Source organism: Ahaetulla prasina, chromosome 1, assembly GCF_028640845.1.
Source record: "Ahaetulla prasina isolate Xishuangbanna chromosome 1, ASM2864084v1, whole genome shotgun sequence".
In the NCBI taxonomy this organism is placed as follows: Eukaryota; Metazoa; Chordata; class Lepidosauria; order Squamata; family Colubridae; genus Ahaetulla; species Ahaetulla prasina.
The window spans coordinates 361181478-361209395 of NC_080539.1; the positions used below are offsets into that span (position 1 = coordinate 361181478).

General features: G+C 42.1%; 1 protein-coding gene across 5 annotated transcripts in view; it reads right to left on the reverse strand.

The window, feature by feature from the left end:
• The window catches only part of ARHGAP45 (Rho GTPase activating protein 45), a 70270-nt gene extending 44029 nt beyond the window's left edge, over positions 1-26241 (reverse strand). For 4 of the 5 annotated variants that reach the window (XR_009152739.1, XM_058163331.1, XM_058163330.1 and 1 more), the window contains exons 1-2: positions 25954-26241; positions 4658-4964 (exon numbers count right to left, since the gene is read on the reverse strand). Coding sequence is in view for 4 of the 5 variants with exons in the window: in XM_058163331.1 (XP_058019314.1) it covers positions 4658-4964; positions 25954-26043 (397 nt within the window). In the remaining variant the exon portion in view is untranslated. Of the gene's footprint in view, positions 1-4657; positions 4965-17738; positions 17854-25953 lie in introns of those variants that run through there. The other variant, XM_058163329.1, reaches the window with a different exon arrangement.
• Positions 26242-27918: the final 1677 nt, after the last annotated feature.

Below are 27918 nucleotides of genomic sequence, written 5' to 3' on the forward strand. Positions count from 1 at the left end.
CAATCCAGAAACCATCAATTATTCTATCCTGGTTCGACAAAAAAATTCATTAGGAGTCACCAGAAATATCAAACAAATAGTTTCTCCTTGGTCAAATAGTCCAACCTTATATTCTTTCTTTTTGCACTACACAATCTTGAAGTTTCAATCATCCCAATGGCATTGCAGGATTTGATCTTTCTTGATTCTTTGGCATTTAAAAGATGCTTCAAAGCTTTCAACAGCCTACTTCATAAATCCCTTGAAGAGACCTTGCCTAGGATTTTTTTGTCTGAGAAGCTTTTCTTAATTTGTCTTTTGAATTCCTATTTTAGTAATCTCAAATCTTTGTTATCTTCCATATTTTCAAATTCTCTTAGGCTTATGTTACAAAATTGTTCTCATTGTCTTCTAAAAGTTTATCCATTAAAATTTGCATCCGTTCTGAGATATTGGTTATTAATGCAGGTAGTCTTTGACATATGACCACAATCGAGCCCAAAACTTCTGATGCTAAGTGAAACATTTGTTAAGTGAACTTCCTCAATTTTTATGACCTTTCTTGCCTCGGTTGTTAAATGAATCACTGTAGTTGTTAAGTTAGTAACACAGTTGTTAAATGAATCTGGCTTCCTCTTGATTTTGCTTGTCAGAAGGTTGCAAAAGTGATCACATGATCCTGGGACACTCCAACCGTCATAAATATGAATCAAGTTACCAAGCATCTGAATTTTGATCATGCAACCATGGAGATGCTACAACGGTCCTAAGTGTGAAAAATGGTCATATGTCACTTTTTTCAGTATTATTCTAACTTTGAATGGTTATTAAATGAACTGTTGTAAGTTGAGGACTACCTGTATCTCAGTCCATCTTTTAAAGGACTCCTTAAGAGAAGATAAAGTTAGAGGAAGGAAGGTGCTGGTGTCTGAAAATTATATTAATCTTGATTTAGGCATACCGTATCCTGTTGATTTTTTATTTCTCCCATCCTTATATGATGGGAATTTGGACAATTGGCACAAGGAGGTTTGGACAATAGCATCCCTGCTCTTAAGTATGTTAAGCCCAGGCTTAGTGCAACATAGAATCCAGCATATTTCTTGTGCCAGGAAAAATGCAGTAATCAGGGGTGGGCTGCTGGGGGTTTGCAGGGGTTTGGAAGAACCTCTAGCTTAAGATTCTGTACAGTTCAGAGAACCCCCAAATCCCACTCTTGGCTGGCTGCGCCCACCTCACCCCGCCCCTCCCAGGAGTTCCCACGCTGCTTGTTTTGGATGCCAATAAGTGCAGGGCGTGCACAGAGGCTCCGGAGCCTGGGGAGGCTGTTTCACCCTCCCAGAGGCTCGAGAAAAGCCTCCGGAGCCTGGGGAGGGCAAAAATGCCAACCTACCCCTGCTGTGATGCAGGAGGCCGACTATGCCACGCCCACCATAGCCACGCCCATCCAGCAACCGGGCTGAGAACCCCTTGCTAAAATTTTTGAAGCCCAGCCCTGCAGGTAATCCTATTGACAAATGATACCATGTCCACTGAAGTAACAAGAGCAGCTCAGAACCACAAAAGTTCATGAAAGCTTCCCAGAATTCTTCTTCGAGGAAGTGGTAAATAATACAATAGTGACAGGGATAGAGAAGAAGAGGTGAAAAATCTTCTCATTTTATCAGCCCTCAGCAAGGTCAGTAGCCAGAAGGTTCTGGGAAGTAGATCTCTATATATTTGGAGGGCATGTCCAGGTTGCGAGATGTTGAGTTAAGCAGACTTGGAAATCTCAATTACAAATAAGAAATAAGTACAGGTAGTCCTCGATTTACAATCATTCATTTAGTGACCGCTTGAAGTGACAACAGCCCTGAAAAAAGGGACTTAACAACCAGTCTTTCCACTGATGGCTACCACAGCATTCCCAAGGTCACATGATCAAAATTTGGGCACATATTTATCTAGGTTCAGTGGTGGGATTCAGCCAGTTCTCTCCAGATTGGGCAAACTAGTAGCGGTGACTGCAGGAGGCTCTGCCCACCCACCCGGATGTAATGCACAAGCACTGTGCATACGCAGAAGGCCGTGTGCGTGTGCAGATGTGCACGTGCTCACATTTGCAAACCGGTAGGGAAGGTAAGTGAATCCCATCGCTGCATAGGTTGCAATGTCCTGGAATCTTGTGATCACCATTTGCAACATTCCTAGCCAATTCCAACAATCAAAGTCAAATGGGGGACAGAGGTGGATTTCAGCAGGTTCTGACCAGTTCTGGAGATCCAGTAGCGGAAATTTTGAGTAGTTTGGAGAACCGGTAGTCAAACTTCTGACTGGCCCCGGCCCCATCTACTCTTTGCCTCCCAAGTCCCAGCTGATCGGGAGGAAATGGGGATTTTGCAATATCCTTCCCCTGTCACGCCCACCAAGCCACGCCCACCAAGCCATGCCACACCCACCAAGCCACACCCACAGAACCGGTAGTAAAAAATTTTGAAACCCACCACTGATGGGGGAACTGGATTCATTAACAACCACAAAGTTTCACTTCAGAACTACAGTGATTCGTTTTACGGGGAAAAAAAGTCTTAAAATCAGGCACAATCCACTTAACAACCACCTTGCTTTGTAACAGAAATCCTGGTCCCAATTGCAATACATGAGGAATACCTTTCGTGTCCACCCAATATTTTGGATTGAACCTCCCACAACATCCTGATGGTGGCCTTATAGGCTGAAGTGGATGGGAATTGTAAGACCTCTGGTTATCCTTCCTTCTTTCCTTCCTTCCTTCCTCCCTCCCTCCCTCTCTTCCTCCCTCTTTTCTTCTTTTCTCCACTCCCCTCCCTCTCTCCTTCTACCCCACCCCTCCCTCCTCTCCTCTCCTCTCCCTACCCCATCCTCCTCATTGTAAGAAATAAAACATATTTTTTTGAAAAATGCAATTAAAAAAAATACCCCAGGGATGGTAGGGTAAGGAGGGGAGGGTTCTATGGCACATCCTGCTTCTGCTTTAAACTTGAAAAAGCATTTTGCACTCCCCCATCCGTACAACTCTGAGGAAGTGTATGTTTGAGTTGAATGCAAAGAAGCTGGTTTGAAGCACCCCAAACTGGGTAAATGGGTATTAGACTAAGGCCTACAGCTGGTTTGCACAATACAGTTGGCTATGGTTAATTTAATTAGCCTAATCCATGGCTCTGCTCATCGCCACTCTCTTTCCTTTGGCAGTGTTTGGCTATTCTTTCAGTCTAGAATCCATCTCCACAAAGTCTAAGGGGAGAAGGACAGAATAACCCAAGCCTGTGCACTGATGCACCCATGGAAGATTTATCAGGGCGCTGCCAGCTGTCACAGCCTCCCGTAAACAGGAAAGGCAGACAAATGAAAAGGCAGGAAATGGCATTTTCCCATCCTTCTGCCTGCTTTGACATGTCATCTGATTTGGGAGCATGGCTAAGCAAACCATTGTGAAATCAGCTGATGTCATCCATCATAAAGGCTTTTCCTCGTGAAGCGATATTCCTGGATCTTCCACCCCAATACGAAAGGCAGAATTTGTATAAGGTAGATGCTCTGCACTCAGTGAGTCTTGCGCTCTGCTACAAGTGCCTTAGAAATAGTTTAGGCAAGGGGAAAACTCTTTGACTGCCACTTGCGAAGTGGGGATATTTGCAGAATAGCTGCCAAGTTATATAGTCTATAGAACTATCTCCTTATGCATGCTTGCTTAAACTCTCCATTTTGTACAGAATATGATGCATAAATTAAACTTTCCACAATTTCAGTTTCTATAGTCTGCTATTAATTTCTAATCCCACCACTGCAAAATTATCCTGTGTTGAAGAAACACTACAGCCGCCCAATCTTTGTGCAATTGAAGCATATCAGTGCATCACAATTTTCTTTAGGTATGTTTGTACAATGCACTTACGCTTCACTTAATCATGGTTTACTCCAGCGGTTCTCAAACATTTTGGATTCAGAACCCGTTTATGTTGCAAAAAATTATTGAGAACCTCGAGGAGTTTCCGCCCTAACTACTGCAATCCATTATATTATGGTTACTTTTTACAGTGTTTTATCATTATAGATTAGGTTTCCCCAACTTGTCACCCTTCATGTGAGCCAGTATTGCTTAGGGATTAAGGCACCAAGCTAGAAGGCAGGAGAATGTGAGTTCTAGTCCTGCCTTAGGCCTGAAAGCAGCTGAGTGACTTTGGGCCAATAACCAGGAGACTGAAAGTTCTAGTCCTAGGCATGAAAGCCGGCTGGTGACTTTAGGCCAATCACAGAAGACTTTGGGCCAGTCTCTCTCTCTCTCTCTCTCCCTCTCTCTCTCTCTCTCTCTCAGCTAATTCACCTCACAGAGTTATTGCTGTGAGGAAAATAAGGAGTATTTAGGTCTGTTCACCGCCTTGAGTTATTTCTAAAAAATAATAAAGGCTGGATACAATTAAATAAAAATATAGGGACTTTCTGTTGCAAATGTGGGAATTTGGGCAGTAAATTGGAGACACCAATTTGGACAAGGCTGTTGGGTGCATTGGCAACAACATGCATGTGTTGGGCCAGGGGAAGTACAATGCAAATTAACTGAAAGTTATAGCAGCTGCTCTCAGATCCTCATGGAGTGTCAAATCATGAGCTCAGGCCCTAACTCATGGGTTATTGTACATCCGCGTGCAATATTACTCACCCTCCTGCAATACAACATCCTTCAACTTCTCCAGGCGCTCTGCAAAACAAGCCACGTCAGCCAGCAGTTGTGAAATGTCCTCTGGTTCTGCTAGGCTCCCTTCGCTGATTTCACTGGGACTATAGGTACTGTGGGGCTTGTGAGTTTTGGCAAGACCTCTGGGAATAGCAGGGGACAGAGGGAATCCTGCTGCACTGGCGTGGCGGCTGAGACTCGTGGGACGCTTCAGCGTAGCTGCGGTGGGCAATGAAGACAAATCCACCAGGCTGGAAGTTGATACATCCAGGCCATCTCGCCGTGGAAGCTCCTGGGAGAAGGATCAAAACCATTTTGATTATTGAGAGAGTTGAAGCGGAGGATGGTGTAGGAGAAGGAATGGCAGAACCTGGAGGTGGAGTTAAGAGAGGAATCAGCCAAGAATCCCTATGTAGCTACAAGCAGAGGAAATCCAACCTCTATTGAATTCCATGGACTCTTATTTAACTCCAGGCAGGAGCTAACTGTTAGTTGAAAAAATGTCTGTGCTGAGGTATGACAAGCAATAAATCAGTTTAATTGGATCTTCGTGTCTGGGCCTGGTTTTCCATACCTGACATATCATTAAGAATTCAATCAAGGTTCTCTTTGAAAATGCAACCAAGCGGGAATTGCAAATATGTATTTGGTACACTGCCTTTTATTGATGTATATGTGTACATACAATAAAGCAATGAACAAAGACAATCATTATGCAACTATACCAGAGTTACATCATGACTATTTTATTGCAGATTTACAGGTAGTCTTTGACTGACAACCCCAAATGAGCCCAAAATTTCTGTTGCTAAGCGAGGCAGTTGTTAAACGAGTTGTGTCTTGTTTAATGACCTTTTTGCTACAGTTGCTAAGCAAATCACTGCAGTTCTTAAGTGAATCATGGAGACTTTAAGTGAATCTGGCTTCCACCATTGACTTTGCTTGGCAGAAGCTGGCTGGGAAGGTTACAAAAAGCAATAGCAATATCACATAGACTTATATACAACTTCACAGTGCTTTATAGCTCTCTCCAAGCAGAGATGGGTTTCAGCAGGTTCTGACAAGTTCTGGAGAACCAGTAGCAGGAATTTTGAGTAGTTTGGAGAACCAGTAGTAAAAATTCTGACCGGCCCCGGCCCCATCTATTCTTTGCCTCCCAAGTCCCAGCTGATTGAGAGGGAATAGAGATTTTACAGTATCCTTCCCATGCCATGTCCACCAAGCCACACCCACAGAACCGGTAGTAAAAAAATTTGAAACCTACCACTGTCTCCAAGTGATTTACAGAGTCAGCATATTGCCCTCAACAACCTGGGTCCTCATTTTACCAACCTCGGAAGGATGGAAGGCTGAGTCAACCTTGAGCCAATGAGAATTGAACTGCTGGCAGTGAGCAGAATTAACCTGCAAGATTGCATTCTAACCACTGCGCCACCCAGCTCAAATGGTAATCGCGTGACTCCAGGACAGGACAACTGTCATAAATACATGCCAGCTGCCAAGTGTCTGAATTCTGATCACATAACCCTGGGGATACTGCAATGGTCGTAAGTGTGAAAAATGGTCATAAGCGCCTTTGTTCAGTGCTGTTGTAACTTTGAACAGTCATTAAATGAACTGTTGTAAGCGGAGGACTACCTGTACACAACATGGCACGTATGCTAGCCTCCTCCATAAATGGGGAAAGCTCTTCTCTTTGAAAATGTAGCTGTGGTGCTTCAAAGCAGACAGTGTGGCATATTATGGAACAATGCCTTTTGTGCGCATATTAGGGAAACCCCAGAGACTTTCCGTAGGCAACTCCATCATGTATTGACTTTATAAATAGTTTAACTTTGAATTTATAAATAGAATCAATAGTCTCATATTTGCTCACCGAGAATGGAACTGCGATGTGCTTTTTAACATTCTTTTTGCCATACTCTAAATCAGCGGCCCCCAAACTTTTGGGCACCAGGGACCGGTTCCGTAGAGAGGTTTTTTCGCAGACCAGAGGGGGCGTGGTTTCACATGCTGCCTGCATCCCGCCACGGATGGGGCTTTGCTTATTTGTATGGATTGGTTGCTGGCATGCCGTGGAACGATGCTGAACCACAGACCAGGGGTTGGGGATCTCTGCTCTAAATAAATAAATACTGTGGATAATCTTAGAAAATATTCTAGGTAGACTTTTTGGGAAGTGAGCACCAAACCCAAAGACAATGGAACTTGCAATGAAATCAATCTTATTTTCAAGGAACATTGCAAAAGAACTAGAATAAGGCCTGCATAAAAATAACAACACACTTTTCATATTTTCCAATTTTGGGTAGGCAGGAAGCACAGAGGTTCTCAATTGTTTTGAACATCATATTTCTTTGTAACCTATGAGGAAGATACTAGCCAGACCATTTAGTTGGGTGATCAATTTCCCAGAAACTTCCTCCTTAATTCTGCAATTTATTGCAGATCACTCTATGGCAGAGGTGTTAAACTCAAGGCCTGGAGGCTGGATCCAGCCTGCAGGGTGCTTAGATATGGCCCGTGGGGAGGCCCTGAAAACAGCGAAGGGCTGGCAGTGGTTCTGCCAGCAAAAAGCGAGCTCAGGAGGGATGCGTGCGGCCCTCCAGAGCTCCGTTTTTGCAGGAGGCCATCACAGCTGAAAACGGATCTTGGGAGCCCGTTTTCGCTGGCAGAGCCCTCGGGTCTCCACAGGTGCCGCCGACACAAGTGACGTCGAGTTAGCCATGCCCACCTTGGCCACGCCCACCCCAGGCCCCCAAGATCAAACAGAACCTTGCTGCAGCCCTCAATGAAATTGAGTTTGACACCCCTGCTCTATGGTGCTTCGCGGGTGAATGTAAAGACACTTTTGGCCAATATCTGTTTCACTTCTGTGGGTGGATATGACAAACAGCACAGTGCTGTTGAACTTAACAATATTAAGACAACATTCTCAAAACAGGTTAGTTTACAGGAAAATGGTCCAGCTACATTGTGATCCATCATACTGTGAAAAAAACCAACCGTCATTGTTGTCAGAAACTATCGTAGCGCTTTCAAAAGGCAAACCGTTTTACAAGCAATCAGCAATTGCATCTTGTTAATACAGGTAGGGTGTTTATTTAGTGGTGCAAACTCATCCTGAACTCCTGCTGCATCATTTGAAATCCCAGCATTCAACCCAAAACTTCTGCTTTGATGTACCAGAATAAGGAAGACATGTTTTAGTTGGCCTTCCTGGAAAACCTTTGGTTGTGAGTTTGCGTTTTCACCTTTAACATAAAACAATGCTTCATCCAATTAAGCAATTTGTGGGTTTGTATGACATGCAGAACCATTAAATAATCACTTGGACTAAATATGCACAACAGCCTTCTCTAAAAGTAATTGGCAGGTTTGTGGTTTAGGGCATTGTGCAAATCCAGACTTTGTATACTTAGAACGAACTATTATTACTGTATTTTAAATTATTTTGTTTTGTTTAAAGCCAGTGGGCTTAGGACTTTATAGTCCTGCGCAGTGGTTAGAGTGCAATACTGCAGGCTACTTCTGCTGATCACCGGCTACTAGCAGTTTGGCAGATCAAATCTCACCAGGCTCAAGGTTGACTCAGCCTTCCAGCCTTCCGAGGTTGGTAAAATGAGGACCCAGATTGTTGGGGGCAAGAGGCTGACTCTGTAAAACCACTTAGAGAGGGCTGCAAAGCACTATGAAGCGGTATATAAGTCTAAATGCTATTGCTATTGTCACATGGGCAAACATGTCATCAGTGATTCTCAACTGCGGCCACATTAAGATGGGTGGACTTCAACTCCCAGAAATCCCTAGATAACGGGGTGAACATGGGTGGATTTCTGCCTTAAGCAGGGGTTTGGACTAGAACAGGGGTCTCCAACCTTGGCAATTTTAAGACTTGTGGACTTCAACTCCCAGAATACCTCAGCCAGCAAAGCTGGCTGAGGAATTCTGGGAGCTGAAGTCCACAAGTCTTAAAGTTGCCAAGGTTGGAGACCCCTGGATAGAAGACCTTCAAGGTCCCTTCCAGCATTATGATTCTATGTTTCTATATATTTTTTTAAGATCGGGGTCTATAATGACTAGGGACAGAAAGAACAGGGGCAGGAGAGAGATCAGCAGTACGGAGAGACAATATCATACCACTGTTTTCAGCCACTCAGAAATGGGTGGAGAAACTCAGCTACAATTGCTCAAGCGTGTTGCAGTGAGTAAACAGCAGAGACAGGCATTTTCGTCACCCACTGAGAAACCACACACCCTTCCCCCTCCACTCCTTTTGCAAAGCTATAAAATCACTGCCTGATGGGCTTCACACTTTGGACCATGTGACACAATTTGGTTAATCAAGGTTTACAGAGCTTAATCAAACTGCTAGTAGTTGGGTTGGCCCAAATGCAAAACTTGGATGTTGCTCTCAGTGGTGAGATGGGCAGCGTATACTTTTAATAAGCAAACCATGAACCATGGTTCACCAACCCACAGATGCTAACTTCACACAACAGCAAAACCCAAAAGAAATAAGCCACCATGTGACTTGCATAAGGGTGAAAATGAACATTTTATCAAATGCAGTGACAAGATGGGTTCAAATCCACCTTGTTACATTGCTGAAACTTTCCATTTCTTGATTATAGTATAACTTTAAGAACTGGCATCAGGTCTGTTTTCTCCTCTTCTCTTTTCCCACTTCTTATTTTTGCATTTTTCTCTTCAGATTTTAAAGCCCAGAGCATAAACTTTTATTTAATACAGGGGTGGACAGGGGTGTCCAACCTTGGCGATTTTAAGACTTGTGGACTCCCAGAATTCCCCAGCCATGATGGCTGGCTCAGTGGTGGGATCCTTCCAGTTTAACAACCAGTTTGGTGATTGTGCGCTTTGTGTTTCACGTGCGCTTTACATGCACCCACACCAGACATGTGCTGTACGCGTGTGCGCAATTCAACAAAAAAATCATCTTCCGTGATTAAAACAGCTAATCAGCCGTGCAAATCAGCTCCAGAGATAAAGATAAGTAAAGCGCAGGGGCAGGCAGGCCCAGCTGATCGTCAGAGCGAACCAATTCACTCCCACCTGATCATCGGAGCTACCAGTTCACCCAAACAGGTCCGAACCGATAGAATCCCACCCCTGAGGCTGCGGAATTCCGGGAGTTGAAGTCCACAGGTCTTAAAGTTGCCAAGTTTGGACAACCCTGACTTAATGTAAAGGTATGCTGTCATAAACAGATTCTGCTCATAAATCTATAAAATGCAAATTATACTGGTATAAAAGCTTATGCTCATAAATCTATAAAAGCTTATGCTCATAAATCTATAAAATGCAAATTATACTGGTATAAAAGCAAAACAGAAAAAACAAAAATGAGTAATAAATGAGACAATAACACCTCAGTCCTCCTTTTGGGAATATTTTTCATATTTGGAATGACTATAATGAGGGCGCTAATCTGGTTTGAGAGGGCATCTGTTTCAAAATAGAAGGGCCATTAACAGAAAAATAGCAGCTCCAAGTCTTGCCCAGATTCACCTTACAAAACCAGGGGATTACCACAGAGGTGGGATTCACTTACCTTCCCTACCGGTTCGCAAATGTGAGCGCGCACGCAGTAGTCACACATTACATCTGTGTGGGTGGGTGGAGTCTCCCACAGTCGCCGCTACCAGTGCGTGCGACCCAGAGAGAACCGGCTGAATCCCACCACTGGATTACCACAAAATTTTGTCAGGCTGTGTAATGTGTGTGGAAAAGACCTTGGGAGAATGGACACTGCCAAGGGAATAGTCAGATCAAAGATACCGTAGCCCACAACCGATCATGGATGGGAGAAGAAGCTCAGAAGAGACTCTCCCTAATTTCTCAGGCTATAGGAAATTGGGGCGGGGGAGATATTGTTTATTTATTTATTTATTTATTTATTCAAATTTATATACCGCCCTATTTCCCGAAGGACTCAGGGCGGTTCACAGGCACATAAAACATGTATATACAATTAAAATAACTATTAAAAAACTTATTCTAATGCCAAATATTAAAAATATAAATATCAATCTTAAAACCAAATTTAAAACCCCTATAAATTTAAAATCTACGAATTTAAAATCTAAGCCAGTCCTGCACAGATGAATAAATGCGTCTTGAGCTCGCGACGGAAGGTTCGGAGGTCCGGAAGTTGACGGAGTCCTGAGGGGAGTTCGTTCCAGAGGGTGGGAGCCCCCACAGAGAAGGCCCTTTCCCTGGGCGTCGCCAGACGACACTGCCTAGCTGACGGCACCCTGAGGAGTCCCTCTCTGTGAGAGCGCACGGGTCGGTGAGAGGTATTTGGTAGCAGTAGGCGGTCCCGTAGATAACCCGGCCCTATGCCATGGAGCGCTTTAAAGGTGGTTACCAACACCTTGAAGCGCACCCGGAAGGCCACAGGTAACCAGTGCAGTCTGCGCAGGATAGGTGTCGTACGGGAGCCCCGAGGGGCTCCCTCTATAACCCATGCAGCCGCATTCTGAACTAACTGCAGTCTCCGGATGCCCTTCAAGGGGAGCCCCATGTAGAGAGCATTGCAGTAATCCAGGCGAGACGTCACGAGGGCGTGAGTGACCGTGCATAGGGCATCCCGGTCTAGAAAGGGGCGCAACTGGCGCACCAGGCGAACCTGGGAAAAACTTTTATACTTGCAAGATGTACTTTTATACTTGCAAGATTTTGTCAGTACAGGTAATTCTCGATTTACAACTGTTCATTTAGTGACAGTTAGAAGTTACAACAGCCCTGAAAAAGGGACTTATGACTATTTTTCACACTTACGACCGTTGCCACATCCCTGTGGTCACGTGATCAAAATTCAGAAGCGTGGCAACGGACTCATCCCAGGGTCACGTGATCCCCTTTTACAACTTTCTGACAAAGTCAATGGGGAAGCCAGATTCATTTAACAACGGTATTACTAAGTGAACAGCTGCAGTGATTCATTTAACAACAGTGGCAAGAACGGTCATTACATGCGGCAAAAAACACTCAACAAATGTTTTGCTTAACAACAAAATGTTGGACTCACTGGTTGCTTTTATATGAAAGACAGGGTATCTGCAGGCACTCAGAAAAGTCAAGAGAATGGCTGCACCCCTTTTTATGTGCACCCCAGTTGCAATATCCTGGCCACCATCCTGACTTTTTTAACCCACCCATGGATGCCCTGAAGGGGCTCTGATGATATGTAAAAATTGGGCCAAATAGAATAGAATAGACTAGAATAGACTAGACTAGACTAGACTAGACTAGACTAGAATAGACTAGACTAGAATAGAATAGAATAGAATAGAATAGAATAACAGAGTTGGAAGGGACCTTGGAGGTCTTCTAGTCCAACCCCCTACTTAGGCAAGAAACCCTACACCACTTCAGGCAAGTGGTTAGCCAACATCTTCTTAAAAACTTCCAGTGTTGGAGAATTCACAATTTCTGGAGGCAAGTTGTTCCACTGATGAATTGTTCTAACTGTCAGGAAATTTCTCATCAGTTCTAAGTTGCTTCTCTCCTTAATTAGTTTCCATCCATTGCTTCTTGTCCTGCCTTTAAGGTGCTTTGGAGAATAGTTTGATAGCTCCTAGAAGCACAAAGCTGTAAACACCAGCCTGAAGATGATGAATGAGACTTCGTCGAAACGTCGCCAAGACACTTCCAATTTTACGCGGGAGAAAACCCGAATAACCAAAGACATATATATATATATATAAGCATATATATATAAGCATATATATAAACTTCTATCATCCCCAGTCAGCACAGTAGTTGACAATGTTGGAAATTATAACTGAACATATGTGAAGCACACCAGATGCTAGAAAGCCTCAGAAACTTATGCATGCATTCACCACAGATGAACAGTGGTGAGCATCATTAATTACAGTAATGGATCATAACTAAGCCACAACTTGTAAAATAAAACTACAGTTGGTTGGGTTTGGGTGCAGTAAATCGCACATCTAATTAATTTAATATTGTGGTTATTACCCACCACATAAATCATTGCACCATTGTTTACAAATTACAATCTCTTAGATTCATAGCAATGCTGTAATGAAATGTGGGGGATGACATTGAGGGATGATGAGGAGAAAAAAATGCTGCCATTGAAACAGGGGTTTAATGCCCCCAGTGGTTTAAATGCTCAGAGGAAGAAACTTAGGAAGGTTTAACTACTTGACCTCTTAAGGTTCACCTTAACAGGTCAAGCAGTTAAAAGTGACAGCGAGATGTTTTTGCCTCTAGATTTTTAGATTCTCTTAATGTAGCCTTCCAATAAAATAGAATTAGTTCATCTTGTTGTCTTTCCTGTCTGATTTACTTGGGTAGGCTGACACATACATACAGAGAAAAACACACACTTTGTATAAAGCAGGGTTTCCAAACCTCAGCTACTTTAACATGTGTGGAATCAGCTGGTGAATTCTGGGGGTTGAAGTCCATCCATTTTAACATTGTGAGGTTGGGAAAAGGTAAGGGTTTAGCGTAAGGCAGGGGTGTCCAAACTTGGCAACTTTAAGACTCGTGGACTTCAACTCCCAGAATTCCTCAGCCAGCTTTGCTATTGACTGAAAGCAAATCTCAAAAAATTAGCTGTTTTTTAATATTTTGAGGAGGGGTTTTTTTTTGGTCTCTCTTTAACAGCAACTCTTAGGGAATAACACTTGGTATTTCTGCAAAAGCAAATGTGTTCAGATATTCCCTCTTGTGTCCAAAAGAGTTTAATTAAGACTCACTCCAATATATTGTAGAAAGTTAGCACCCACCCCTCTCCTAGAAGAATGAAATATTCTAGGAAATATTAAAAAGGCAGAATATTATTCCCCTCCATGGATAAGAAAAGGAGAAACATGCTCTTGGAAAGCAGCACCTACCTTTGTTAATAGCCCCAGAAAAACTCGTGCCAACCTATCTACAAGACAAAAGATTGGGCCAGTCTACAAAACAAAAGACCTTCACCCTCAGGACATGATAGGACAGAGTTCTTCAAACTTGACAGCTTTAAGACTTGGTTGAATCTTGCTGGGTGATGTAATGAAGGGGCTTTGGGCAATTCCTATTATGGCTTAATAGGAATTCCTATTATGGCTTTGGATGGCAAAGCTGGCTGGAGAATTCTGGGAGTTGAAGTTCACAAGTCTTAAAACTGCCAAGCTTGAAGACTTCTGTGATAGGATTAGCCCTCACTAAAGATCCAAACCAGGACAAACCCATTAAGCCATAATAGAAATTGCCCAAAGCCCTTTCATTACATCACCCAGCAAAATTCAACCAAGCCTGGGACTCAAAGACAACCTACAAAGTTACCCCTGCATGGCCCCATGGGAGTCTGACAACCCATCAGAATACATTTCTTTCACAGGAACAGGAAGGAAGTTCAAAGCCCAAGAGAGGGTATAAATCTCTCTCTCTCACACTCTCTCTCACCCATGTGCTTGATTGCCCAGGACCTCAAACCATGTGGTCCTGTCCACTATTAAACCATCTTTCCAAACAGTCTCTGTGTTTCCAGTGTCTTTCTCCCCACTTGGAACTGAACCCAGATGGACATTTCCTCCAACAGTACTTTTGGTAGTGAACATGTTGTGGGCCAAGATTGTCTCTGAGCAACTGCAGAATACCTTTACCTCCAAACCCATCAAGTTCCAGTTTGCTTCTTACATTGGATGTCCTGTGGTTGACCCACATTTTTCAATTAACACCTGAGAGAGTGACTGCTTAAACAAGCTAGCTCTTCCTATTTATCCTGGCAAGCTGTGAGATAACAAGCTTCTGGCTCTAATCTCAGTTAGGTCACTGTTTCCCTCGTTTGTCTTAGCTACCAACTAGACACTTAATCCTCATTAATCTCTCACCTTCTTTTGCTGATGCCTAAACTAAGCAATCCCTGGGCTGAAGGCAAAAAAAAGGAGGAGGGACCATGAAAATAAGCGAAAACACCCCCTTTATGTGTCATGTCCATGGACTAACTACCTGCGTAGTCACAGTGCAAAACAGTGTTTCTCAACCCCATCAGCTTCAAGATGAGTGGACTTCAACTCTGGCTGGGGAATTTTGGGAGGTGAAGTCTAATTCATCTTAAAGCTGCTGAGGTTGAAAAACACAAGTCAGATTCATTACTGTCGATGGAGTGAATATCTAATGTTGCAAATATAAGGACCATTTAATAACTGATAAATTTTAAGTGCCCTGGGTATCTTTCTTATTGTCCACTTTTCTTGATACCTGCCCTGCAACTGCACAAGCTGATAACACTGAGACAAAGGCCTTCAGGACAGTTTTCCAGCTCATGCAGCTTATAAGCTTTTTAATAAGAATTGGAGGGACCAGCCTGGAAGCTCATTGCAGGATTAATACTTTGCCTGAAACATGTCCTTTCCGATACTTTTTATTTTATTTGCTTGATTTCTGCACCACGGGTTATGATGGGCCCTTTCTTTCATCAAAAGTATAATTCTGGTTTATTTCTCTATTTTCTGAATTTTTTGCTCATCTTTTATTTTCGTTTGCTGGGGTTTTCCTAATCTCATACCTTTATGCTGCATGAAACATATGGACTTCATATGTTTATATGCATATGAATATGTTTATATGCATATGCAAAAACATATGGACTTCAAATCTAGATCAAGGCAAATCAATAGATGCAATCTACATAGACTTCTGCAAAGCTTTTGACTCAGTAGTACACGATAAACTTCTCCTTAAACTAACATCCTATGGCATCTCAGGACCCCTCCACAAATGGATATCTGCTTTTCTGTCTAACAGACAACAAGTGGTCAAAATTGGCAATGCTTTAACAAATCCTGTTCCTGTCAAGAGTGGCGTTCCTCAAGGCAGCGTCCTTGGACCAACACTCTTTATACTATACATTAATGATCTTTGTGACCATATCTCAAGTAATTGTGTTCTCTTTGCTGACGATGTCAAACTATTTAACACCACAGACAACACTTCTATCATTCAAAACGACCTTGACCATCTAACCGCTTGGTCTAAAATTGGCAGCTCCAAATTTCAACCAGCAAATGCTCAGTCTTACATATAGGAAAAAGAACCCAAAACTAAGTACATACTAGATGGACATTACCTTACAGACGACCCCATCCCGTTAAAGACCTTGGAGTTTTCATGTCAAATGATCTAAGTGCCAAAGCCCACTGCAACTACATAGCAAAAAAGCTCTAAGAGTTGTAAACCTAATTTTGCGTAGCTTCTTTTCCAAAAACACCACACTACTAACCAGAGCATATAAAACATTTGCTAGACCAATTCTAGAATACAGCTCACCTGTTTGGAACCCTCACCACATCTCTGACATCAATACAATTGAACGTGTCCTGAAATATTTTACAAGAAGAGTTCTCCATTCCTCTGAAAACAACAAAATACCTTATCCCACCAGACTTGAAATCCTAGGCTTAGAAAACTTGGAACTCTGTCGCCTTCGACAAGACCTAAGTTTAACTCACAGAATCATCTATTGTAATGTCCTTCCTGTCAAAGACTACTTCAGCTTTAATTGCAATAATACAAGGGCAACTAATAGATTTAAACTTAATGTTAACCGCTTTAATCTAGATTGCAGAAAATATGACTTCTGCAACAGAATCATCAGTGCTTGGAATACTTTACCTGACTCTGTGGTCTCTTCCCATAATCCTAAAAGCTTTAACCAAAAACTTTCTATTATTGACCTCACCCCATTCCTAAGAAGACCATAAGGGGCGTGCATAAGCGCACAAACGTGCCTACCGTTCCTGTCCTATTGTTTTTCTTTTCTTCTTCCTATATATGTTTATATGTTTATATACTATATAATCTTTTTGTATGATGTTGTGATAAAATAAAATAAATAAAAATGAATTCCATCATCTCTCCATGATTCCTTGTCATATCTTCCTGAATGCATTGAAACACCAATAATATTTATTTATAAACAATATTTGTTTTCCCCTGTTTGAAACATCTATAATCATTTAATGAGTTAATACCCGTGTTTCCCCAAAAATAAGACCCTGTCTTATATTTTTTTGAACCCTGAAATAAGCGCTTGGCCTTATTGCCCTGTGCTCAAAAGCCTGATTGGGCTTATTATCAGGGGATGTCTTATTTTGGGGAAAACAGGGTAGTTACTCAATATTCCATCAAGATTCCAAGATTCCTGCATGAAATGTTAAGTGTGTCAACAGAACAGTGGTTCTGAAGGAAAAATAAAGTTTTAATGTATTTACTGTCTATGAAGATTCTCAGTCATCCAGATCATTTTTTTCAAAGGTGCTTTTTTTTCAAGAAGCAACTGGACTTTCTGGTTTTTCTTTGAAGACGTTTCGTTTCATATCCAAGAAGCTTCTTCAGCTCTGACTGAATGGTGGGGAATGTAACGATTTATACTCTTTGCAGACATTTTACAATATTGGCGGGATAAGTTGGTCATTTGCATTCTTATTCCTGCTAAAAGACTGCAAATGACCAGCTGTCTGCAAGGAGTATAAATCCTTCTGTTCCCCACCATCTAGTCAGAGCTGAAGAAGCTTCTTGGATGAGAAGTGAAATATCTTCAAAGAAAAACCAGAAAGTCCAGTTGTCTCTTGAAAAAGTACCTTTGGGATAATGTATTTACTGGTCACAAAAGAGGCATTCCTTCAGTAATCTACCCCTTTAGAAGAGGCCTTCCCTGTTCCATATGTGTACAGCTCACCCCTGTGCTGAAAGGTGCAATGTCCACATTATATACTGTATATTTAAGAACTCGGCTTGATTACAAGCTGCTAGTGTTTTGTTTTGTATTCTCCACCCTGCCCTATTTCTCCGTTATATATATAAAAGGTAACATTTTACAATATTGGCGGGATAAGTAGAATAGTCAGACCTCACCGGCTGAGTTTATCTTCAACCAGTTACTTCAGAAAGTCGATTTCCAAGCTGCTCCGTATTGTGCATTTCAACATTTTTGTGGCTACACCCCAACCACTGACAGAATCAACATTTTCAAACTGAGACACCCTCTCGTAAAAGGAAGCATGTGCAACTTTTAACTCACCCAACCACTCTTGCAACAGCCAAAGATAGGACACTCCATTTTCAAAGTAACATAAGACGAACAATACGTTTTGTAGCACGATGGAAACCAATAACGCCAGTCACTATATAGATGCCAGTCTGATTCAGCAGATACACCAAGGGTTATCTTGCATTGACAGAAGCGTGAGTGAGTTTACATGCACACACAAACACATGCACTCCCAGACACATGGGGGAATTGTAAATGGAAAAATAAAAAAATGGGAGGAGACCACAATGAACTGCTAACGTTTTGTTTAGACACATTCTGCTCTATTTGGAGTCCTCTGGAATTTTTTTGTTCTTCAACTGCCATAATCCTAAAGCAGCACAGATAATGGCTATATTGCTAGGCATTGTGGGAATTAAATTCCAATATTTAAGGTACAGCTTAAGAAAGATCAGTGTGAGTCAACCTAGTCAGAAGTCAGATCTATGTAAAATACAATGGCTAATTGCAAAGCATAAAACACAAAAAATTCTGGCACTGAAAACGCTAATTAATATTTATAAGGTGATAATAACCCATTATCTGAATTCAGATCCAAGGATAGTGAATTTTCACGGTAAATCATAGTATACTGTATATTTACGATTCCTTGCTTCTTCCAGACCGTATCAACTTATTTTTTTAAACAGCATCCTCTAAGATCTAACGGTTGAAAGTGGCCAGAGAGAAACTACAGCAACCCATCTTCATTTTTAATTGCAAGTAAAATATGACATTTTTGCATATGTAGCAAAATGTCCATTGAGGACCTGTATACTGCACGAATCAAGAAGAGGGCCGTGAAAATATTTGCAGATCCCTCGCATCCTGGACATAAACTGTTTCAACTCCTACCCTCAAAACGACGCTATAGAGCACTGCACACCAGAACAACTAGACACAAGAACAGTTTTTTCCCGAAGGCCATCACTCTGCTAAACAAATAATTCCCTCAACACTGTCAGACTATTTACTGAATCTGCACTACTATTAATCGTTTCATAGTTCCCATCACCAATCTCTTTCCACTTATGACTGTATGACTATAACTTGTTGCTGGCAATCCTTATGATTTATATTGATATATTGATCATCAATTGTGTTGTAAATGTTGTACCTTGATGAACGTATCTTTTCTTTTATGTACACTGAGAGCATATGCACCAAGACAAATTCCTTGTGTGTCCAATCACACTTGGCCAATAAAAAAAAAAATTCTATTCTATTCTATGTGGAAAATCCTCTTCTTTCCAATTATTAGAGGTGCCACTCTTTGTCTCTGGCAATTCTGAGAAGAATATGATTTATGCAACTCTACTTTGTTTAATATCTTCTTTTTTCCCCAAGTCAAATTTTTTTGAAGCCGCAGAAGAAAAACAAAAAACTAGAAATTAGAAGAGCGTTTAGCTCAGACATCACAAAAAAATCCATATTAGCTTAAAAGCCCGAGATTAAAAACAAAAAAAACCACTGCAATACGTGTATCATCGTCATTGTTGTTGTACAATGAATGAAGTCAGGATACACAATAACACAAATAGGTTAGGTTACCCAGTAGTTTAAAAATTGATATAATTCCTTTAGAGAAAAGGCTAAGGTGAGCTGAACCATATCTGATGTGTGTTACAGAGCCATCCCTCCAAGAAACACTCACAGGTTTATTATAGCAAATGGCATCGGCAACTAGTTTAGTTTACTTTATTGTCATTGCACCTCGTACAACGAAACCAAATGCCATCATCAGAGAAGGACAGTTTCTTAATATCCCATTTAGGTAGTCCTCAATTTACAACAGTTCATTTAGAGACTATTCTAAGTTACAATAGCACTAAAAAAAAGTGACTTACGACCATTTTTCACACTTATGATCACTGCATGGTCATGTGATCAAAATTCAGCTGCTTAGCAACTGACTCATATTTATGACAGTTGCAGTGTACCGGGTTCATACTATGACCCCCTTTTGCAACCTTCTGACAAGCAAAGTTAATGGGGACGTCAGATTCACTTAACCGTGTTACTAACTTTTTTTTTTTTTTTTTGTTCAAAAAGTTTTTATTAGTCAAAAAAAGGTTTATACAAATACATATCAGGTATGGTAAATTTTCATTTTTCTTATCTAAAATAAGAATTTTACTCAAATTTTTTAACACATACAACAGCCATAAGGCAAGCAGGTGACACGAAGTAGCAAAGTTTGCAAATTTTAAATACGTAATAAAGAAGAGTCAAGAATAAACAGAATATCATACAAAAGAGAATAAGGAAAACCAACACAATCCCAAATATCTTTATCACTTCCTAGTTTTGGATCTCAGAACTCTGGGTTCAGCCTGACCCAACTCCAGGGCCGCAACAGCGGCAGCCGCTTCAGCCCCATGATCTATAACCTCCCCTTCTTCAATTCCTGGGTCATCTGATTCCAGGAAGGCTTTGTGTTCCTCCACATAGGCCGTAGCCTCCGCAATTGTACTGATTTTTTTCGTAATGCCCTCCCGGAAAATCATCAATCCCTCTGGCATCAGCCATCTGAAGCCCACTTCCTTCTGGTACAATTTGCTTGACAAAAATAATATTTCTTTCTTTTTCACGTACCTGTCTGGGAATCTGCCTCAGAATGGCTATCTCCTGCCCCTGTAAATCAGTGCCCCACTCCTATGTTTTCTAAGAATTTCATCTCTCGTCTCTCTTCTCACAAATTTGACGTGAACCTCTCTGGGAACTGCATGCGTGCGTGCATATTGCGAATTAACTCTATAAACTCGATCCACATCCCAATTCATGAAATCAACATCTCTCCCAAGAAATTCTCCCAACAATTTAGTCACAACATCTCTCAAGTCTTCTTGGTCCACTTCTTCCAAATTTTGAAACCTAAGGAAATAAGACATTTTATCCATCTGTAGTCCAAGCACAACATTGCCTGTCGTCTCCTCTCTTTTCTGCACTGCCCGCATCTCTCCCTCCAGACCTTCCACTTTCTGCTTGTTTTCTGCTGAGACTTGTTGAGTGTCCTTTAAATCCTTTTGGATAGTCACAATTTCTGCTCTTATTTCCGTTTGGCCTCTTTGCAAATCATCCAGTTTCTTGTCCATATTGGATAACTTTTCCAGAATTCTCTCCATCTCTCCAGCAGTTGGTCTCTGACCTTTTGCCATTTGTAAAAAAGAATCAAAATCCTCAGGCAAGCACAGTATCCTTGTAATTTCCTCCGGATCCACCAGGGGCACTCACAGGAGCAACGAGTCCAGAGTACAGTTAGTCAACCAGGAAGTCAAGGGAAGTGATGTCATCAAAATTCTCATAGTGAAGGCGGAAGCTGGACGCCACCACTGTTCCCCAGAAGGAGGGGGCCTCAAACCTTCCTCCTAAATTTCTCCATCACCTCTTCTCTCCAGAGCTCCACAAAACCGTAATCTTCTTATTTTAAGTTCTCCTCTCTCCAAAATAACTCGTGCTCCTTCCAACCGCAGGGGAGAAAACCCCCGCACTCGGAGCACTCCACTCACGTTTACCGATATTCCCTTCCCTTCTCCTCCTCAATTCTTCTCCGTGCCCTGTTCACCACCAGGCTGCTGCAGTTATAAATCCAATGCCCCGGTGTCACCGGGCACAGCGGCCCAGGCGACGACCAAAATAATGGCCGCGGCCTGTGGCCTCCGAACCCCGCCAAGCCTAGGACGCGCCAGCATCGGTCCCCACAGTCCTGTATGTCGGCTGGGAGACCCCTGGCGAGCCGTCCGTACGGCAGGTGTCCTTTTCGGAACACCTGGCCCCTAAGGGCCTCGGCGGCGGCCGGATTCGGGCGCTGGAGGCAGGAGAAACCTTCCAGACGTCCGTTGCCGCTGGATACCGGAAGTCGTCTCAACCGTGTTACTAACTTAACAACTTCAGTGATTCACTTAACAACTGTGGCAAGAAAGGTCCTAAAATGGGGCAAAATTCGCTTAACAAATGTCTCACTAACAGAAATTTTGGGCTGAACTGTGGTTGTAAGTCAAGGACTATCTGTATGCACATCTGCCCATTTTCCAAGGAAATTATAGAAGATTTTATATGTTATTTATTGTACTGACCTATTTACACTTTAGCATGTGGAAAAAATTTGGACCCCTTCTTGCTTTTGTCCTGAATCACATAAGGTTGAATATTTAATGAATTTAGACAAGGAAACATCACTATGTAGATTAGCAAGCTTTACAAGGGCTTCTGCTAAACAGAGATATGATTTTATCAACAGTTCCTGTTTTCCTATTGTTTTATCTGCTGCAATAATAATGTTTTAATAATCTTACTGATATCCACATATTTTAATGAACAATATTCGTTTTTGATCACTTTTATATAGTTTTTGCCTTATTTGTTATTATCAATAATCAAAGCAATAAACCAATTGATTGATTGATCTAACATTAGGTTTTCCTCACTTGCTAATACAGTACTAGAATTCAGGGGTTACCAGAGAAACTGAATAGGGAGAGATTGCAGACAAACCAAAAGGGATGTAATTTAAGTTATTTGTTGCTGACTGTCACGATTGTTTTGAAGAAAAGATTAGATAAATCAGTGGAAGTAAGTGAGAGAGAGAATATAAACTGTTACTAATCACGGATATCTCTATTTCTCTATTCACCAAACTTCTGCCTCTCGGTAATGGAGAATATGGGTGGCTCAGAGAGGAATCATTGAGTTCTTGGTGTTCTTTGAATTTGCTTTACTTCTCCACGTATGTTGCTATCTAGCCTGATAATAAAGGGTCTGCAGGAAGAGGAACAAGCTCAGAGAACATCAAGAACCCAATAAATCTATCACTGAGTACCATTTCCTTCATTGACAAAGAGTTTTTCCATTGGAGCATCTGGTTGGCCTCTATGGAAAACAGGATGCTGGAGAGGCCTCTTATCCAATCTATTGCAAGTCTTAACATTTTTATTTTGACTTTAGAGTTCAGATATGTAGTTAAAAACTACCTGATTTTCACCACGTGCAAAGAATCTGGTGGGCCGTGAGTTTCCCTTTGCTACAGAGTATGAAAACAGAAGATAATATTTGGCTATCTATGATGGATGGGACAGCCAAGCTGGTCCCAAGCTGTACAACAAAATACTGTGTTTCCCCCAAAATAAGACCCTGTTTATATTTTTTTGAACCTCGAAATAAGCGCTTGGCCTTATTTTTAAACCCTGAAATAAGCACTTGGCCTTATTTTTGGGGAGGTCTTATTATAGAATAGAATTTAGAATTTTTTTTTATTGGCCACACTAGGAATTTGTCTTGGTGCATATGCTCTCAGTGTACATAAAAGAAAAGATACCTTCATCAAGTACAACACTTACAACACTTAATGATAGTCATAGGCTACAAATTTAACACAATGATACAACACTTAATGATAGTCATAGGCTACAAATAAGCAATCAGGAAATGATCAATATCAATATAAATCATAAGGATACAAGCAACAAAGTTACAGTCATACAGTCATAAGTGGAAGGAGATGGGTGATGGGAACGATGAGAAGATTAATAGTAGTGCAGACTTAGTAAATAGTTTGACAGTGTTGAGGGAATTATTTGTTTAGCAGAGTGATGGTGTTCGGGAAAAAACTGTTCTTGTGTCTAGTTATTCTGGTGTTGTTCTGGTTATTCTGGGGCGCGTGGAGCAAGACGGGGCTCCTCTTGCTGTCTTATCAGATTACCAGCTTGGTCTCCCTAACCCTAACCAGAAGAAATGGCGGGGACAGGCTTTTGGGGAAATATTTTTTGGGGAGGACTTATTTTTTTGGGAGGGGGGTTATTTTAGCACATGAGCTCAAAAGCCAAATTGGGCTTATTATCAGGGGAGGTCTTATTTTCAGGGAAACAGGGTACATCCCTTTATTTTCGTTCACACTCACATTCCTTGAGCTTGTTTGGAGGTTCTAGTAGGGGAGCGCAGCTATCATATACTCTTGACCGAAGATCGGTACACTCCTTCTATCTGGGATGGTTGTCCTCTTCCACCGAGCGCGCAGTTTCGGGAGGGATGCACATGGAGCGGTGAGGGAGGAAGGGGACACCCGCCTAGCCAGCCAGATCAGCCGAATCAACCCTGGCAATCAATGGGGTGACAGATGTCGCAGCCAGATCGCCCTCACATCCTACACTCACATTCCTATCCAATTCATAGGTAGACCTTGGCTTACAATCATTTGTTTAGTAACCATTCAAAATTACAACAGACTGAAAGAAGTGACTTACGACCAGTCCTTGCACTTATGGCTGTTGCAACATCCCCAGGATCACATGATAAAAATTTGGGCGCTTGGCAACCAGCTGTACTTACAATGGTTGTAGCATCTTGGTATCCATGTGATCACCATTTGTGACCTTTCCACTGGCTTCTGACAAGCTAAGTCAATGGAGGAAGCCAGATTTGCTTAGTGACCGCATGATTCACTTAACGACTGCAGTGACTTGCTTAAAAAATGTGGCAAAACGGGTAGTAAAATCAGGCATGACTCATTTAATCTTGTTTAGCAATGGAAATTCTGGTCCCAATTGTGGCTGTAAGTTGAGGACTACCTAAATACACCAAATTCATTCTAATTGCATATGTTGAGGGCTGTCAATGGAGCTGTTACTTCACCTAGAAACAGAGAGTTGCTTGAACAGAGCCCCACTGTCTGCCCTATATGTGTTCTTCTCCTTTGTGGCTTCAGCTAACACAAGTACAAGAAGTTGGGCTATTGTCTCAAAAGTCTGCTAGATCTTTGCCCCCCCTAAAAAACCCCAAAGTGATTTTGAATGTGCTACGGGAAATGAAATTCTTCTGAAACCACTTTCAGTTCAATGAGAAAAAAATACGTTCAGAATTACCGCTAGATTCATTTCCAGCTTTTACAAACTTCAGTAATCTTAATTATAGGTGGTCCTTGACTTACAATGGTTCATTTAGTGACTATTCAAAGTTTGAACAGCACTAAAAAAACAAACTTATGCCCTTTTTTCACACTTACGACCGCTGCAGCATCCCCATGGTCATGTGATCAAAATTCAGATGTTTTGCAACGGACTCACATTTATGACGGTTGCAGTGTCCCAGGATCATGTGATCACCTTTTGTGACCTTCTGACAAACAAAGTCAATGGAGAAGCCAGATTCATTTAACAACTGTGTTACTAACTTAAGAAGTGCAGCGATTCACTTAACACTTGTGGCACAAAAAGTCGTAAAATGGGGCAAACTTCACTTAGCAAATGTTTCACTTAGCAACAAAAATCTGGGGCTCATTTGTGGTCATAAATTGAGGATTACCTGTATTACCTTTTCCTCCTTTTGGATATGCCCTGTGACCCCTATCCCCCTACCCGCCCCACTGCAAAAATTCATAAGGACAAGCTAAGGCAAGTAAATAAATAAGATAGAAAATATAGTTCATTTTAGTATCTCTCTCTCTCTTTTTCATTTTACGGTAAATCACTATCCCGATTTTGTTTCTGCAAAATACCTCTGACATTTTCGCGGCTGGAGTTGTTTGCCACTCTGCAAGGCTCACCCTAACCTTATTCCCAATGTTTTTGTTATTTGCCTCCAATGCGCATGCACATAAATACATGTGCTGAAACACCAAATTATGGCTTGGAGTTCAGCCAGCTGTTTTGCACAATCTTGGATTTATAAAGTGACATTGCAATGTAAGAATCATGATTTATAAGTTTAGCAGGCTGTCTAAACTATACAACCCAGCCAACTGTTCTTTAATAAACTACGGTTAAACGAACTGAAGCTCAGCGCAATGTATAAACTGAGACTTTCTATATTGAAGCACATTACCTTTCAAGGAAAACAGCTGTCCCTTTTGATCTCCAATTCGGACATTCAGTTCAAGGCAAACGAATAAATGCAGCCTGAACTAATACAGTCATGCCCAGCTTTCAGCTCCCCAAAAATTACTTCTATGAAACTGCAGGTAACTGCCCCTCACCCCATTCCTAAGAGGTCTGTAAGCGGCGTGCGTAAGTGCACCCGCGTGCCTACCGTCCGTGTCCAAATATTCCTTTTTATACTTACTCTTGTCATGTATCCAAATTATGTTTAAACTTTTACCTGTTACCTTATATATGATTGACAAAATAAATAAATAAAATAAAATAAATAAATAAAATAAAACAAGAGCATCCATATTTTCGCCTGTCCAGGTACCGAAAGGTCTCACCCTACTTACCAAGGAGGCTGGGGGCACAGGGCTCCCCGCTCGGCATTTCTTGGAGATGGAGGGTGTTTTCATCAGTTCCCGCTTCTTCCTTGAAAACATGGTGCTTGGTGAAAAGACGATGGGTCCAGATCAATGTTACTCCCCCAGCTCAGGGCCTAAACTCTCCAACATGCATCTTTTCTTTTCAAGTTCCTGGATGTAGCTTCCTAATACTTGGTTTTGCGAAAGTGTTTTGGGTGCGTATGTACTCAGCAAGGAAGAGCTTCTGAGTCGCGATAGACAGCCGCCCCTGCGTGTAAACTGCCTGGGCTCAAAGCACATGATTACAAACTTATTTCCTGGCTGGGTTTGCCTGAAACACACACACACACACACACACACACACACAGAAAGAGAGAGAGAGAGAGAGAGAGAGAGAGGAGAGAGACTGCACAGGAAAAAGCTGGTGTGTGTGTGTGACCACTGTAGTTGAAAACTTAAGAGGAAGCCATGGCTTGTTAAATTCCTCTTTGCTGTTATTCAAACCCCCTTTTTCTCTTTAATGTGCAAAACCATCTGAAGCTATTTTAGGAGTACTTTTTTCCTTCTCATCTGTCCTATTATTTGGGCACCTCTTATGGCCAGGAATTCTTTATGTTAATTTTTAAATTGAAAGACAGACCTAATTCTCAGTCAACACCTTGGACAGGCTACAAGTGAGATTCTGTAGATATGTGTTTCAAAGTTATAAGGCAGAAAGAAATTTTTAATGTGATCATTGTTTAGCAGACTTCTGTCATGTCTGATTGAGCATCATTATTCAGAATGAAAGAAACCTAAATCAGAATGAATGAGACTTATTCCAACAACAGCCTTATAACTCAGGGAAAGCTACTTTTTATTTATTTATTTATTATTTATTTATTATATTTGTATACCGCCCTTCTCCCGAAGGACTCAGGGCGGTTCACAGCCAATAAAACCAGAATACATATAATACAAATTAAAAACAATATAAAAAACTAATTCGATAAATGGCCTAAATTTTTTTTAAATACGAGTAAAACCCCAGTTAAAAAACCCAATTTAAAAACCCCAATTTAAAACTATGTTCAAGCTAGTCCTGCACATTGAAACAACAGCGTCTTCAGCTCGCGGCGGAAGGTCTGGAGGTCGGGGAGTTGGCGAAGCCCCGGAGGCAGCTCGTTCCAGGGGGCAGGAGCCCACACAGAGAAGGCCCTCCCCCTGGAGATCGCCAGCTGACATTGTTTGGCTGACGGTATCCGGAGGAGGCCCTCTCTGTGAGAGCGCACTGGTCGGTGAGAGGCTACTGGTGGCAGTAGGCGGTCCTGTAAGTATCCCGGTCCTAAGCCATGAAGCGCTTTAAAGGTGATAACAAGCACCTTGAATTGGACCCGGAAGACCATCGGGAGCCAGTGCAGCCTGCGCAGGAGAGGTGTCACATGGGAGTCACGAGGTGCTCCCTCTATCACCCGCGCAGCCGCATTCTGGACCAGTTGAAGCCTCCGGGTACCCTTCAAAGGGAGCCCCATGTAGAGAGCGTTGCAGTAGTCCAGGCGGGATATAACAAGGGCATGAGTGACTGTGCATAAGGAAGCCTGGTCCAGAAAGGGGCGCAACTGGCGTATCAGGCGAACCTGATAAAAAGCTCCCCTGGCGACGGCCGTCATATGTTCTTCTAATGACAGCCGTACATCCAGGAGGATGCCCAGATTGTGAGCCCTCTCCGTGGGGGCCAACGACTCACCCCCGACGGTCAGCGATGGAGTTAGCTGACTGCACCAGGCTGCCGGCATCCAAAGCCACTCGGTCTTGGTGGGATTGAGCCTGAGTCTGTTTCTCCCCATCCAGACCCGTACGGCCTCCAGACACTAGGACATCACTTCAATAGCCTCGTTGGGGTGGTTAGGGGTGGAAATATACAGCTGTGTATCATCAGCGTATAGATGACAACTCACCCCAAAACCACGGATG